The sequence below is a fragment of the Sprattus sprattus genome, assembly GCF_963457725.1.
Source record: "Sprattus sprattus genome assembly, chromosome: 14".
NCBI lineage: Eukaryota > Metazoa > Chordata > Actinopteri > Clupeiformes > Clupeidae > Sprattus > Sprattus sprattus.
Window position 1 is genome coordinate 20,040,829 of NC_137912.1, and position 13,602 is coordinate 20,054,430.

The 13,602-nt window shown below is 42.6% G+C and overlaps 1 protein-coding gene across 1 annotated transcript in view; it reads left to right on the plus strand.

The window, feature by feature from the left end:
* Positions 1 to 12,525, plus strand: part of plxnc1 (plexin C1) — a gene marked incomplete at both ends in the record, with an annotated part of 25,902 nt that extends 13,377 nt beyond the window's left edge. The window contains 12 exons of the mRNA XM_080851722.1: positions 2,628 to 2,826; positions 3,807 to 3,953; positions 6,462 to 6,630; positions 7,556 to 7,656; positions 8,553 to 8,628; positions 9,858 to 9,892; positions 10,104 to 10,193; positions 10,321 to 10,484; positions 11,293 to 11,440; positions 11,836 to 11,976; positions 12,141 to 12,215; positions 12,421 to 12,525. Coding sequence (XP_080707848.1) covers positions 2,628 to 2,826; positions 3,807 to 3,953; positions 6,462 to 6,630; positions 7,556 to 7,656; positions 8,553 to 8,628; positions 9,858 to 9,892; positions 10,104 to 10,193; positions 10,321 to 10,484; positions 11,293 to 11,440; positions 11,836 to 11,976; positions 12,141 to 12,215; positions 12,421 to 12,525 — 1,450 coding nt within the window. The remainder of the gene's footprint in view (positions 1 to 2,627; positions 2,827 to 3,806; positions 3,954 to 6,461; positions 6,631 to 7,555; positions 7,657 to 8,552; positions 8,629 to 9,857; positions 9,893 to 10,103; positions 10,194 to 10,320; positions 10,485 to 11,292; positions 11,441 to 11,835; positions 11,977 to 12,140; positions 12,216 to 12,420) is intronic.
* Positions 12,526 to 13,602: the final 1,077 nt, after the last annotated feature.

Below are 13,602 nucleotides of genomic sequence, written 5' to 3' on the forward strand. Positions count from 1 at the left end.
GGAAAGGATTGAAAACCTCACAACCTTAGACTCAGCTTGAAGCAGGGTCTTGGTAGGATATTGAAGCTGAATATAAAACTACTAGGTTTTGAACTAGTATGGGTTAATGTTAGCTAGTTACAGACGTAAGTGATGTGTCAGTTTCCTGTTTTAAAATCAGACTTGAGCCTTTATTCCTGTTTCAATTTTGCTTCTTGTTTTCAGTGGTGGGGTGTACAGTACATGACACGTTCAAATGTTTATTTAAATGATTTATGATTATTTAAATTATATATGATTATTTAAAATATTGACCATTTTGTTTAAGGCGAGAATCTCTTTTACAGGTCACTTAGGGCCTGATTTACTAACAGGATTGCGCCCATTTTCTGGCGTAAAATAGCGGTCGTAACGAAAAACGGTATTTACTAAGCTGGCGCAGCGCATATTAACGCTTTGAGGGTGTGTACCTGCAAACAGGTGGGATGGTTCGGAAACGTGGGTGGTAACGTAGGCGTGTAGCGCTATTTAATGGGAGGAGTGCGCCTAATGATGAACTGCGTGGTATTTACTAAACTGCCCGGCGAGCGCACATCTCTGATTTGCACGCTAATTCTCCGCCTCATAAAAGCACGTCTTAACCATGCGCATTTCCACTGAGTCTGAAAACGTTGATATGGCAGCAGCAAGGCAAAGACATAGACAGAGACAGCGAACAGAAATATTTGTTTCAACTCGTATAATTCATATATTCATATATATGAAATTAAACTTTCCGAACGTAATTGGAGAAATTGATCGCACCCACATGCAAACAGTCCCGACTTCAATCCGCGAACACGTTTACCGAAACAGAAAGCACACATATTCAATGAATGTCCAGGTCATATGTGATGCCAACATGACCATTACTTACGTGGTAGTGGTCTGTCCATGACAGTTTTATCTTTCGGAATAGTGTCATTTATCCATGATTGAGCAACGGTGATTTTGGAGAGGCCTGTCTACTTGGTAAATGTATTTGTTTCAGTGGGGATATATTGTAGTGAACCCATGTCCCTTGTAGAACGTATTAATCTCGCCATGTACACATATATATTGTTATAATAGACAGTGTATGCATTAATGCCACCAATAGCATATTATTTATAATCGTGTTCTTTTAAACATCTCGCTGTAGATGATGGCGGGCAAAACAACAATATAACCCATTGAATCAGGTTCAGTGATTGAGCGAACGTGAACCAATACATCTATCTCGCTATCTATTCGCTATCTATTCGCTGAACCTTAGTTTTTTCTTCCTCGAATCTCCATGGTGGCAGTAACTTGCTGGCAAGTTCTCCAGTCTTTTAACGGCGCGCTAAATAATGATTGCCCAGCGCGTATCTGGCTTGATAAATATCACGGAAAATGCGGGGAATCACCGTGCGTTAATGTGCGCCTGGCAAAGATGCGTTCGCAAATCAATCTTAGTAAATCAGGCTCTTTAAAGGGCGGAGTAAGCACAGTTTGCCCAGCGCAGATCTGGCTTGATAAATACCAAGTAAAATGCGCAAAAACACCGTGCGTTAATTTGCGAACGCAGATTAAGAAGCGCTCGCATATTAGTAAATCAGGCCCTAAGTACCTTCTTAGCTAATGGGGAATAAATATAATATATTTATATAATAAATATATACTACTGAAAAAACACAGCAACCAAACTAGAGCCATGTTCATTGTTTCTCGTGTGTGTGTGTGTGTGTGTGTGTGTGTGAGTGTGAGTGTGTGCAGGAAGTGATACTGTTAAAGATTAAGATAGAACAAGTTACCACCATGCTGATCTTTTCACTGAAAATCTTCCACACTGAGAAGCCTGTGGTGTGTTATATAAGACTGTTAAGAAGGGGTTCTGTTCCAACTTCACTTCACAACGAGTGCGTGGAGGAACGGGTTGTATGTGACTCTGTCCACCTGCCATTCTGCTCTCTCACTATGAATGAAGGGAATGCTGACATGATACTATTCAACAGTTGAAGTATATCACACGTGGAGTGATGGAGTGATTAGTAGCGGTGAAGTACTGTATATCACACGTGGCGTGATGGAGTGATTAGTAGCGGTGAAGTAAATCACACGTGGAGTGATGGAGTGATTACTAGGGGTGAAGAGTGGGGTTGTGCCGGAGTATCCCCACTCATGGAATGCCTCTTTCAGATCAGAAATTAACAATTCGTTCAACCTGACCTGATCTGCTGTACAATGTCAATTTTATCTTCTTTTTTTTTTTACACAATATGAAGGATAAAGTACTTTTTCTAAGTAGCTGTAGTTAAGCAAAATAGATTTTTCCCTAGGCTAGCTTGGGTGTTGTTCAACTTCTTCTGGTGTGAAGTTATTTTCAAAGTAGCTTCCTCATACTGGGGAGGTTAAAGGTCATCTGACTCCCTCTCTCTTGTTCCCTCTTACGTCTCGTCATTTCTCTCTCTCCCCCCTCCCGGCTGTTTCACTTCCTCTGTCTCTGTACCCTTTACCTCTCTCTCTCTTCCAACTCCCCTACCTCACTTCTCATTTTCTCTCTCCCTCTCTTTCTCCATCTCTCTGTCTCTCCTTACTCTTGTTTCTTCTCTTTTATCTCTTCGCATGTGTCTCTGTCCCCCTCCCAGGTGTGTGGTGGCGTCTCTGTTGACCCTGGCCCTGCACGATGACCTGCCCTACCTGACGCAGGTGATGGAGCAGTTGCTGGTGTGTCTGATGGAGCAGCCCAGTAACGCTCAGCCCAAACTGCTGCTGCGCCGCACAGAGTCCATCGTGGAGAAGCTGCTCACCAACTGGATGTCCGTCTGCCTCTACGGCTTCCTCCGGGTCAGCCTGGATTTATGCTTTTCCCACTCAGACTTGCATATAGTCCAGACCCATATGGGAAAAGTCTATATAATTCATACTTGTCCATTTTTTATGTAGTAAACAGTGAAAGTGTGTGAACACACATAATTTAGGCCCCTTTCATATACAGTGACAGAAGAAAAATATGGTTAATATATGACATACCTTGCATGTTGAAGGGCATTCTATTTCTATAAAATGTAAATGGAAGCTCTTTACCACAGATTTAGCATGCAAGTATTGTATGATGTATATGAGTGTGGTTCCAACTATACTACTACTTTATTATTTTTATATTATTTTTTTCATGTTGGCAGTTTTTCCTGATCTATAGTGTGATAATACTGTGGCTTTATATTGGTCTCGTTCCAACTTACATAATGTATCTGCAAATGACACTGTCGGCGGTGTATCTCTACGAAGTCTTTAGAATGGCTGGTCATATTAATGACTTTTTTTAACGAGCAGAAGGATTATTGTTATGAACAATAATTTCAAGTATTATCATGTTCCTGATGCAGTTTTTGTCAGATTCTAACTTCATATGTTCTTCATGCCATAACTGCACCCTGCTTCAAGCCTGAGATGCCTTGAGCCATTAGTTGCCATGGTGAATAAATTCCCTGGGTAGCTTGCAAACATTTGCATTTCACACCTTTGGGCCAGGAGAGTCCATGCAAGGGTAGAGAGACAGTCATGGTGGAAACAGTGGCTGAAGTGGCATCAAAGTCAGTTATTTTAGCAGGTCTTCTGATATTTCTTCCTCTTCCTTTCTGTTTATCTTTGTGTTTGCATTAAGGTGTGTCTGTGTATGTGTATGTGTCTGTGTGCATGTTTGTCTGCGTGTGTGTGTGTCTGTGTACATGTTTGTGTGTGTGTGTGTGTCTACGTGTCTGTGTGCATGTATGTCTGCGTGTGTGTGTCTGTGTGTGTGTGTGTCTTTCCTTCTCATCCCTCAGGAGTGTGTGGGGCAGCCCCTGTACCTGCTGGTGTGTGCGCTGACGGAGCAGATCAGTAAGGGTCCGGTGGACTCGGTCACAGGGAAGGCCCTCTACACCCTCAGTGAAAACGATCTCCTGTCACAGACCCAAGTCTTCATCCCTCTGGTAACCCAAACACACCACAGACCCCCCTCTGCTCCGCTCCGCCTGCTGTCTGCTGCATTTATGGATTCCTTTCCTTTCAGATTCAGGTGGTGCACATAAACAGGATAGAGTCACATGGCTTGAGCAAAAAGACACATAGGAGAATAAAATCTTAAAATCTAAAGATCCATTTCCGAAAAGAATGATTTCGCAACTGTAATAGAGGATAACTTACCCTTGCCCAGCAAATGACAGATTATCCAGCCCTGATTATTAGAATAATATAACCTGATCCAGCGCTGATTATTATAATTATATAATCTGGAACACATGAGCATACAGAACACTTTGTCTTTGACTGATACAACAGCATTCAAACTTAGTTGACTTAGACTTTATTTATTATGCGCAATAAACTACATAACTTACCCAGATCGAGGAAGAAATTCTATCATCTGTCCATTTATGAAGTTCAAGGTCTAAAGTGTTTAAATTCTAAAGTGTTACAAAAGTCTCCCCATCCTCCATGTTTTAGTGTAAAGAATGCCAGTGATACCTAAATGATTCTGAAATCCCCAAAGTCAATGTCACTGAGTCTGCTGGTCCAATGAGTGTAAATGTAGGTACTGACAAATAGTTTGTGTCGAAAAACAGAACATTTGATTGGCTGTAGCAGATTTATCTAATAGGTAACTAAAGAAACCCACGTTATTGTGGTGGTGGTTTTGGCTAAGACCTTAGGCATGTGCCACGTGCAGTTAATTCTGCAGAATCTCCATTGAGCACAGAGTAGACATTGTAGCATTTGGCTGTAGGTGGCAAAAAGGAGATGGTGGATTTTGCATGCAGAATGCATTCATTCCACAAATTGGAAAAAAAGGGCCTTTGAAAGTTGATAATAGCATTGTTTTTTAAAATGTTTTGCAAAACTTGATAATTAATCTTCAGTGCAGAAAAAGCATTTGTGCCCTTCCACAGGGCCCCATCCCCCATCGAATCTACCTCAATCTCTGCCCACAAGCCTCTTGTGTGGAGGGTGACAGGAAAGTGGTGTGTGTGTGTGTGTGTGTGTGTGGGTGTGTGTGTGTGTGTGTGTGTGTGTGTGTGTATGTGTGTCACGCTCTGTGATGTTACCTCTGGAACTGCACTTGTTCAATTCACAGTGCAGACCTTAGGCTCTGCAGAGCGGTGTGGGTTGAGTAACCAGTTGCACTGTGCCCAAGCAAGCAAACGAGAGAAAAAAAAACTACATCCAGTCCAGCACTCACTACAAAGCTCAGTTCCCTTTCACACCCCACACAGAGCAAGGAAATAACGACAGATGATGGACTGAGGTTAAAGCCTCTTCATTTTGGCAGAGGTCTTTGGCAGTTGGTGTCTATACTTGTATACTTTATGTGCACACGCGCACACACATACACGCACTCACATTTGCTTATCAGTTCCTACTCAGTTAAGACTTAAGCGTCACTCTGCTGCAGGGGTATTGTTGTGGAGCTGTTTATAGAACCGTTTGTGGTGTCTGGTCGTCTGACACTGTGGGTTTTTCATTAGGTAAGTAAATGTCAAGCACAGTGTCGGTAAAAAGGGTACCAGCCTCACACCGGCACCAGAATAATTTAGGTATCTTACCTTGTGAGTGGGCACCGAATAAATTTGCCAACTACCAAATAATCATGAAAAGATCTCCCAAGGGTCAGGTTCAGTGAGAAAAATAAAATACATCTCCAATGGCAAAGGTTAAACAGCCTTTTGTTTAGCTAGCCTTAGAGAAGTTGTAAATGCCCAGTTATAGAAGTTATCAGTCCTTGGGGAAAAGGGTTGCACTGGTGGATCGAATGTTGATGAAACCTTAGCCAGTAGTGGCCGTAAAACAAAGAGTTTGTTGCGTCTGCAGGTGAGGGGGCGAGGGCCTGCTCTTCTGAGTGGGCAGAGAGACGTGACGAGACTCCGTCAGTGCAAGGGGCAAAGCGAGGAGGATATATGAATTTCTCTGATTACCAGGTTAGGGGGTGTAATAATAATATAATTAACAAGTTCCTGATTAAAACAAACATAAGTTGCTGATTAAAATCACACAATGGACGATTCCAGGTGTACCAACAACATTGTCACCCAATGACCCCTTTCTTAAGTGGCAATCGTGCTGTCTGCCAATGTGACCCAATTATGCACAGTATATCCCAGTATAACCCCTTTGTGTTTCACTGAAGCAGTAGTAATGGTCTAGGTTGCTGTGTGTGTGTGTGTGTGTTGGCTTTTACAATGTTAAAGTACTGTGTGTGTGTGTGTGTGTGTGTGTGTGTGTGTGTGTGTGTGTAGAAGCTAACTGTGCTGTGTGTGTGTGTGTAGAAGCTAACTCTGCTGTGTGCAGTGGTGATCTTATAAGGTGTGTGTGTGTTTGTAGAAGCTGACTGTGCTGTGTGCAGTGGTGATCTTATAAGGTGTGTGTGTGTGTTTGTAGAAGCTGACTGTGCTGTGTGCAGTGGTGATCTTATAAGGTGTGTGTGTGTGTGTGTGTGTTTGTAGAAGCTGACCGTGCTGTTTGCGGTGGGAACGGAGGGCGAGGTGAGCGAGCCGCTGGACGTCTGCGTTCTGGACTGTGACACGGTGGAGCAAGTGAAGGAGAAGATCCTGCTCACCTTCCACCGCAAGTTCGGCTTCCGCTACACCCAGCAGCTCCATGACATAGACATCGGTGAGTAGAGAGGGGTAGACAAACAATCGGTCAGGGAGCATCTAGAATGTTCAGCTGCACCACTGACCTGTTATACCATTTCCTAATCTTTGTGTCAGATGAGAACCAGTGCTCTTGGGGATTTATCTTACCAGTAAATAACATTTATTTCCTATTGCTGCTGCTATGACATTTTATCTGGTTACGATATTAATACCTTCTTTCTCCAAAAGAGGAACAGCTTAGTCTTGATACTTCATGTACTAGTTTAAATTTAAACCCTCAGCACATCCTGTACTGTGGACTCAAAAAAGTCCCATCTTGTCTCTCCCTCTGCCATTACTTGAGAACAAGCAAGTATAAAGATATGATAAACAAACATGAATTAATGCATTGATTACTTAATTCATAATGGTTATTGATTACTTGATTCATTATGGCTATTGATAACTTGAGTCAAAATGGCTTATATTGAAATGTAGTTCACCAGTGGGAAACAATTACAGCCTTAACAGAATGTCACCTTTCTCAACCCTCCCAGAGGCGTCCTGGAGGCAGTGCTGGAGGGTAGATTGGCTGTCTGTGGCGTAAAGTACAGATAAATGCAAAAAAAAAAACATCTCAGATGAGAAGCCTGTGGGCATGGCCCTACTGGTGCCTGTGTTCAGTTCGCTTCTCGATGTCAGTGAGTTGGGAAAAGCTGAGGTTGGGTGTATGGGGGTGGGGGGGAGAGGTGTGCTTGGCCATAATCTTCACAAGATCCGGCCCTGATCCGAACCTCAAAAACACACTTAAACTTCTTCAACTCCTGTAGAAACACTCTTTCTTTCTCTCGCTCTCTCACACCTTCTCTCGCTCTCTCTCACTTAATCACTCTCTCTCTGTCCCTCTCTCTTTTCCTCTCTCTCCCTCTTGCTCTATCTCTCTCTCTGTTCCTCTTCTGCAGAGTTTGAGCAGTCAGGATGCTATGTTGCACTACAGGAAGTGGACAGCAGCTCGGAGATGATGGGGGAAGTCACCATGCTCAACACCCTCAAACATTATAGGGTACTTGCAGACAGGAAGTGTGACAGGCAAAGCAGCCCAGAAATAAAGCTGTGTGTGTGCCTGTGTGGGGTGTGTGTGTGTGTGTGTGTTTGTGTCTGCATTTTTTATTTGTGTGTTTGTTTCTGTGTGAAAGAGAGAGAGAATAAATGTGTGTGTGTCTGTCTGTGGCAAAAGACTTTTGGCAGAGTGTGTCACATGGCTGGAGAGCTGTAGTTGTGTGCATATAGCCATATATGTACATGTGGTTGTCCAACTGACTATGAGTGGTGTGTGTGTGTTTGTGTGTGTGTGTGTGTGTGTGTGTGTGTGTGTGTGTGTGTGTGTGAGTGTGTGTGTGTGTGTGTGTGTGTGTGTGTGTGTGTGTGTTTGTGTGGCATGGCCCACTTTGATTGAATCAGTGCTTTTAGCCAGAGAGTTGGACGCTCTTAAACCTGCTGGCAGAGTGTGTAGCTGTGTCACAAGGTCAAATAACTCACCGATTAGATTAAACCCTTATGTGAGTGTGTGTGTGTGTGTGTGTGTGTGTGTGTGTGTGTGTGTGTGTGTGTGTGTGTGTGTGTGTGTGTGAACATGGTACATGTGTTTGCCTCAGGGGCACTTGTGTGCATGTGTTTTTGCACGGGCACATGTGCATGTATGGGAGATGGAGAGAGAGTTCATATCTGTGAGTGTTTGTTTGTTTGTGTGTGTGTGTGTGTGTGTGTGTGTGTGTGTGTGTGTATAGCCTTTATATGTATGTGTGTTTGTGCTGTAATGTATAAGTCCTTGTAAGTCTTCTCAATACACTGAGCTCATGGTAAGGTAAGCTTCCTTAGCATTAGTGACTGTAACCATGACAACAGACTGCATACTAAATGGTGCTGCATTGTGTGCTCAAAGATTGCTGGTCTCCACAGATTCCTGATGGGTCAACTATCAAGGTCATCACAAGAAAAGTTCAAGTTCCAAAAAGCCCTACGCTCAGTTTCAAAGGTGAGTGCCCTTCTTGGACATTAAACATAGCATCATCATCCATCTTACACAATCTGCTCTCACCTGTAGGCCTTCAGCACTGTTTCCACAGATATATTTGGCAGGTGAGGGGTTGCCTGCCATGGATGAGACAGAAGGTGTGACTGTCTCATTGACCCAGGCCTTTCCCTCTGCCTGATAGCTATAGACCTCATAGCTTGCTTGCTTCAGAAATAGATGTTCACTCCTGCCCTGCAAATCCATCTCTGCTCCAAACACACACACCTGATAAGTCAGAGAGAGAGATTGGTAAAAAATGTAGTCCAGTGATGATTTTGGAGAATCCCCTTTCTGAGTACCAGTGAAGAGTTCAGTCGGGGATGGAGAGATGGAAGTCAGTCAGTGCAGGGAGGCCCAAGAGATGTATTGGGAATCGCTCAAAACTTTAAAAACTAGCGAGCTACCTAGCTTGCTGCACCTCAAGCTACCTAGCCTACCTAAAAAGCATGCTAAAACCTTACACTGGACAGCTAGTGGAAACGACAGGTGTGTTTCTCTGTCCTTCACAGACTCCTGTATTCCATCAAAATGTATTTGAAGATGATAAAAAGAGAAGTTGCTCACAAAAACATAGTTGCATAGTGTTGCTTTAAATAATGCTACGTAAATAGAGCTTTAAACAATCCCACAAAGTATCTGACTGGTAAGGAACTAGATCAGGGTTTGGCTGGGGCTGGCATTACCTAACGTCTGGGCATAACAGGACAAGCCCCAGAATCCAACAGCACAAAGGTCCACTGAGCAGAGCAGCATAAAACCATGTTTCCCTAAATAACCCGCATAAGATCATTAATCTAACGTAAGGTACCAGGGCGAAAAACAAAATTACTTTCCCACTGACTCGCATGACCTTTTATTGAGCTTATGAATACAGCTGTGACAAGATGTAACAGAGTACCTTTGAACTTTTACTTTTACTACCGGGGTCTAGAATTGAGTAGAGAACCTTTGATGTCATTGGACAGTACACAAAATTGCTTGGCAACGCTGAATTACACATATAAAAGACATGCACATACTGTATATACAAGAATGCGATTGAAGCAGTCTGTTTATAGAAAAAAAAAACATTGAAAAAATACTGAAAATTTTACATAAAGTGGAGATTGTGTATATGTTTAACAAGAAATATGTAAGTGCTACAAGAAACAAAAGCTGTTTACTGAATCATGTGTGCGTGTCTTTTACAGAGGAACCTGATTTTCAAACCAAGTACTTTCACCTGGTGAGTTCCTTCAAGTGTATGTTTGTCTGTGTCTTTAAATGATCTGTCATATTTGTTCTTGAATTGGAACTTATGTGTAAACTGGCCTGTGGTGTGTGTTTCTGTGAGAGGCATTTTGAGTGTTGTGGGCGCCTCGTGAGTTATCACCCAGCTGGACTGCAGTGGACTGAAGAACCTGTGTTGATAAAGAGTCGCTGTCTTCTCCCTACAGATTGACCCTGAGCTAGCGGACAACAAAAATTCAGAGAGAAAAAAGCTCAAGGTTAAAGAGGTTTATTTGACCAAGCTGCTTTCTACCAAGGTGATCACTCATTAATTTAAACTTCTTTGCTGTTCTCATTCTTTTATACATTCATGCAGGCATCCATTGATTCATTTATTCAAGTAGTTCATTGATCGATTCATTCATTCATTCACCATTCAAACAGGTGGCTGTGCATTCATATGTAGAGAATCTCTTCAAAACCATCTGGGGCACATCCAACAACAGGCCGCCGCACGCAGTCAAGTACTTCTTTGACTTCCTGGACTCCCAAGGAGAAAACAAGAATATCAGCGACCCTGAAGTGTTGCACATTTGGAAAACCAACAGGTAGTGTTTGAGTTTGCAGGCGAGTAATCCCCTAAGCAGGCTTAGCAGAGGCCCGCTAGCATACTTCTGCCTTCACTAAGAAACACAAATTATAACAATTACTACAAATCCTGAAGATTCGTGTACTTCATCTGTGCATTCTATGGGTTGCATGAGAACATCATTTTAGAAATCAAGTACTGACGTTGTTGTGTGTGGGAGGTATTAATACTTGGGTGCATAGGTCATCTCTGTACAGAAAGAAAATCCCAAATGTCGAGATTTGTAAATGCCATTTGATCAATAAACTATTGATTATACCAACATTTTACCGTTATTATTACCACATTCTAAAGTAACCCAAGATAGAACGCTCAGTCACCAAAGAGCATAGTCACTGACTTGGGTTAATACAGTGAATCCTGGTAATAATTAGTAAGTCTAACCAACTACAACATGAAATTAGTCATCTTTGCTGGCATTTATCTTCCACAAAAATTGTCAACATTTAATCTTTGGAGCTTTGTATGCATAGTAGTTTTTAGTGGACTTTAATGATGCCATCTTTGAGAAATCCATCCACGAACTCACATGTTGGGAAGCAGTTGGGAAACGAAATCTGCAATGACTGAAATTGATTGACAGCATGCCTGAATAGCGAATATCTGGGCACATATGGATGACAGTCACACATTGGCTGGTTCTTCCTGAGTCTCTTCTCTTGGCAAAGCACCATCTCCCAGTCCAGGCTATATGTGTGTTTCTCCCTCCTTTCCCTCGTTCTAACCCCCCTCGTTTACCTCTCTTCCCGGGTCCTCCGCCTTCCCAGCCTGCCTCTGCGTTTCTGGGTGAACATTCTGAAGAACCCCCAGTTTGTGTTTGACCTGGAAAAGACGCCTCTCCTGGATGGCTGCCTGTCCGTCATCGCCCAGGCCTTCATGGACTCCTTCTCACTCACGGAGCAGCAGCTGGGGATGGTAACGACGCAGTCACACAAGCATACATACATATACACACACACATACACACACACAGCTGGGGATGGTAACACGAAACATACACACATATACACACACACACAGCTGGGGATGGTAACAACACCAGCATGATCACACAACTCTCACAGATTACACTCATCACAATAGAACTGTGTAGAATGAAACACTAATGACAATGCAAAACATGAATTACACCGCAGTATCAATGTACCAAACATGATGTGAAATATAAAAACTGTTTTATTACAATGTTACAATGTTTACAAAGATACTCAAGAGTGTTCTAGATTACAGCTCAGGATATGACACAAGCTGTCTCTTAAGTTTGTTCTTGTGTGTGTGTGTGTGTGTGTGTGTGTGTATTTGACCTACAGCACGCCCCCACAAATAAACTGCTTTATGCCAAAGACATCCCTCGGTACAAGCAGGAAGTGAAGGCCTACTACAAGAAGGTGCAGGAACAGCCAGCACTCAGCAGCCGCGAGTTTAAAGACTTCCTGCAGGAGGAGTCAAAGGTGTCTTTTTTTAACCCTTTGGTTTTACTTCATCTACTTTCCCCTGGAAAACACCTAAAGAGCCTGAACAATTAGACTAGACTGCTCTTACTAGAAACAATCAGTAATCTGGTGAATGTGTTTGCTTTACCCTTGGCATTTTCTCTCACCCTCTTGCATTTTAGAAACATGTAAATGAGTTCAATGAGTCGGAGGCCCTCAGTGAAATCTACAAATTCATTCATCGCTACTTTGACCAGGTATTCTCAAAAAAAAATCGAAAAATAATGCTAAATGTACTTACGAAATATAAAGATCAAATCTTGTGTATATTATTTTATACATAAACATGTGCAGCCACCTCCTATCAGTATACCTTCATGCAAAGCTTAGCATTTATTTTGTCAGGTAGTTCCACTAAAGGCCCCTGTTTGCTAAATCACTTTTGACTTGTGCTCTCCACAGATTGAGGAGAAACTGGAGAAGACCACTGCCCCCTCCAGGCTGAAAGAGGAATTACAGCAAGTGAGGGAATTGTTTGTAAGCAAGAAGAAAATCTCCTGGGAGTGAAGACATGTTCTAAGAGCTACTCACTGATGGCAGGGGTGGGGGGCTCTAACTGACTGTGTCACTAAGGGCCTGTGTCCACACTAATATGTTTTAGTTGTAAAACGCATCACTTTTTGATACCTGCCATCCATACTACTCAAGTCTGAGAGTTTTGAACGTGCAGAAACGGCGACCTTTGGAAACAGTGACACAGACACACATATTTACTTCCTGACTGGGTCTTATCACAACAAATTATTCCCTGATTGATCACTTCTGCGGAAGGGTTTTTCCACGTTCAGGTGTGTTAGTTTGGATAGAGATCATTTCTGATACGGAGCTAGCACACTTCTCTGGACAGAGATCGATATCATTTTAAAATGCATATCGTTTTCATTCACTGAAAGCAAATAGTTTTTAATATTTTTAAGTCACAATTAAATTACTTATTGCTTATTAAATTTCACACTTTCTATGTTTTTGTTTGTCTGTCTCTCTCTCTCTAACTTTACCTTCATACACACACACACTTGATATATGATTAGGGCCTGTTGTGAGTTTTTTTATATATGAATGGTATGCTCTATCCGTGGTTACATCTGTGGTATACAGTATGTACACGTATATTATTATATGTATGTGTGCTGTGTAACGCTCCTGGATAGGAGACGCACCAAATCTTGCTCACACGCCCATTCCCCAATGACACTCACCTGCAGCCAATTGACCACACGCGGTTATCTTTTAAAATACCGGCTGCTTCCGCAAATTCGAGGGTAGAGACACGATTGCCACGACCAAAAAGGTAGAGACACGATTGCCACGACCAAAGGGTAGAGACACGATTGCCACGACCAGAGAGAGAAGCGAGATATCCCCGACCAGTTCATGGAAACGTATTACCCAGTCACCTCTAAGAAGACACCTCTACAGAGAACGCGAGTATTTCCGTGCCCCGGTGCAAATCCATGAATGTTTCGCCGAGTGGCCAACGGTAACTCAACTCTGAGAGTTGTCGGAACTAGTACAAGAAACCCGGTCCCGGTGCTAATACTTTTGTTACGCCGAGCGGCAAAGTATCTTCTAGTTGGACTTGAC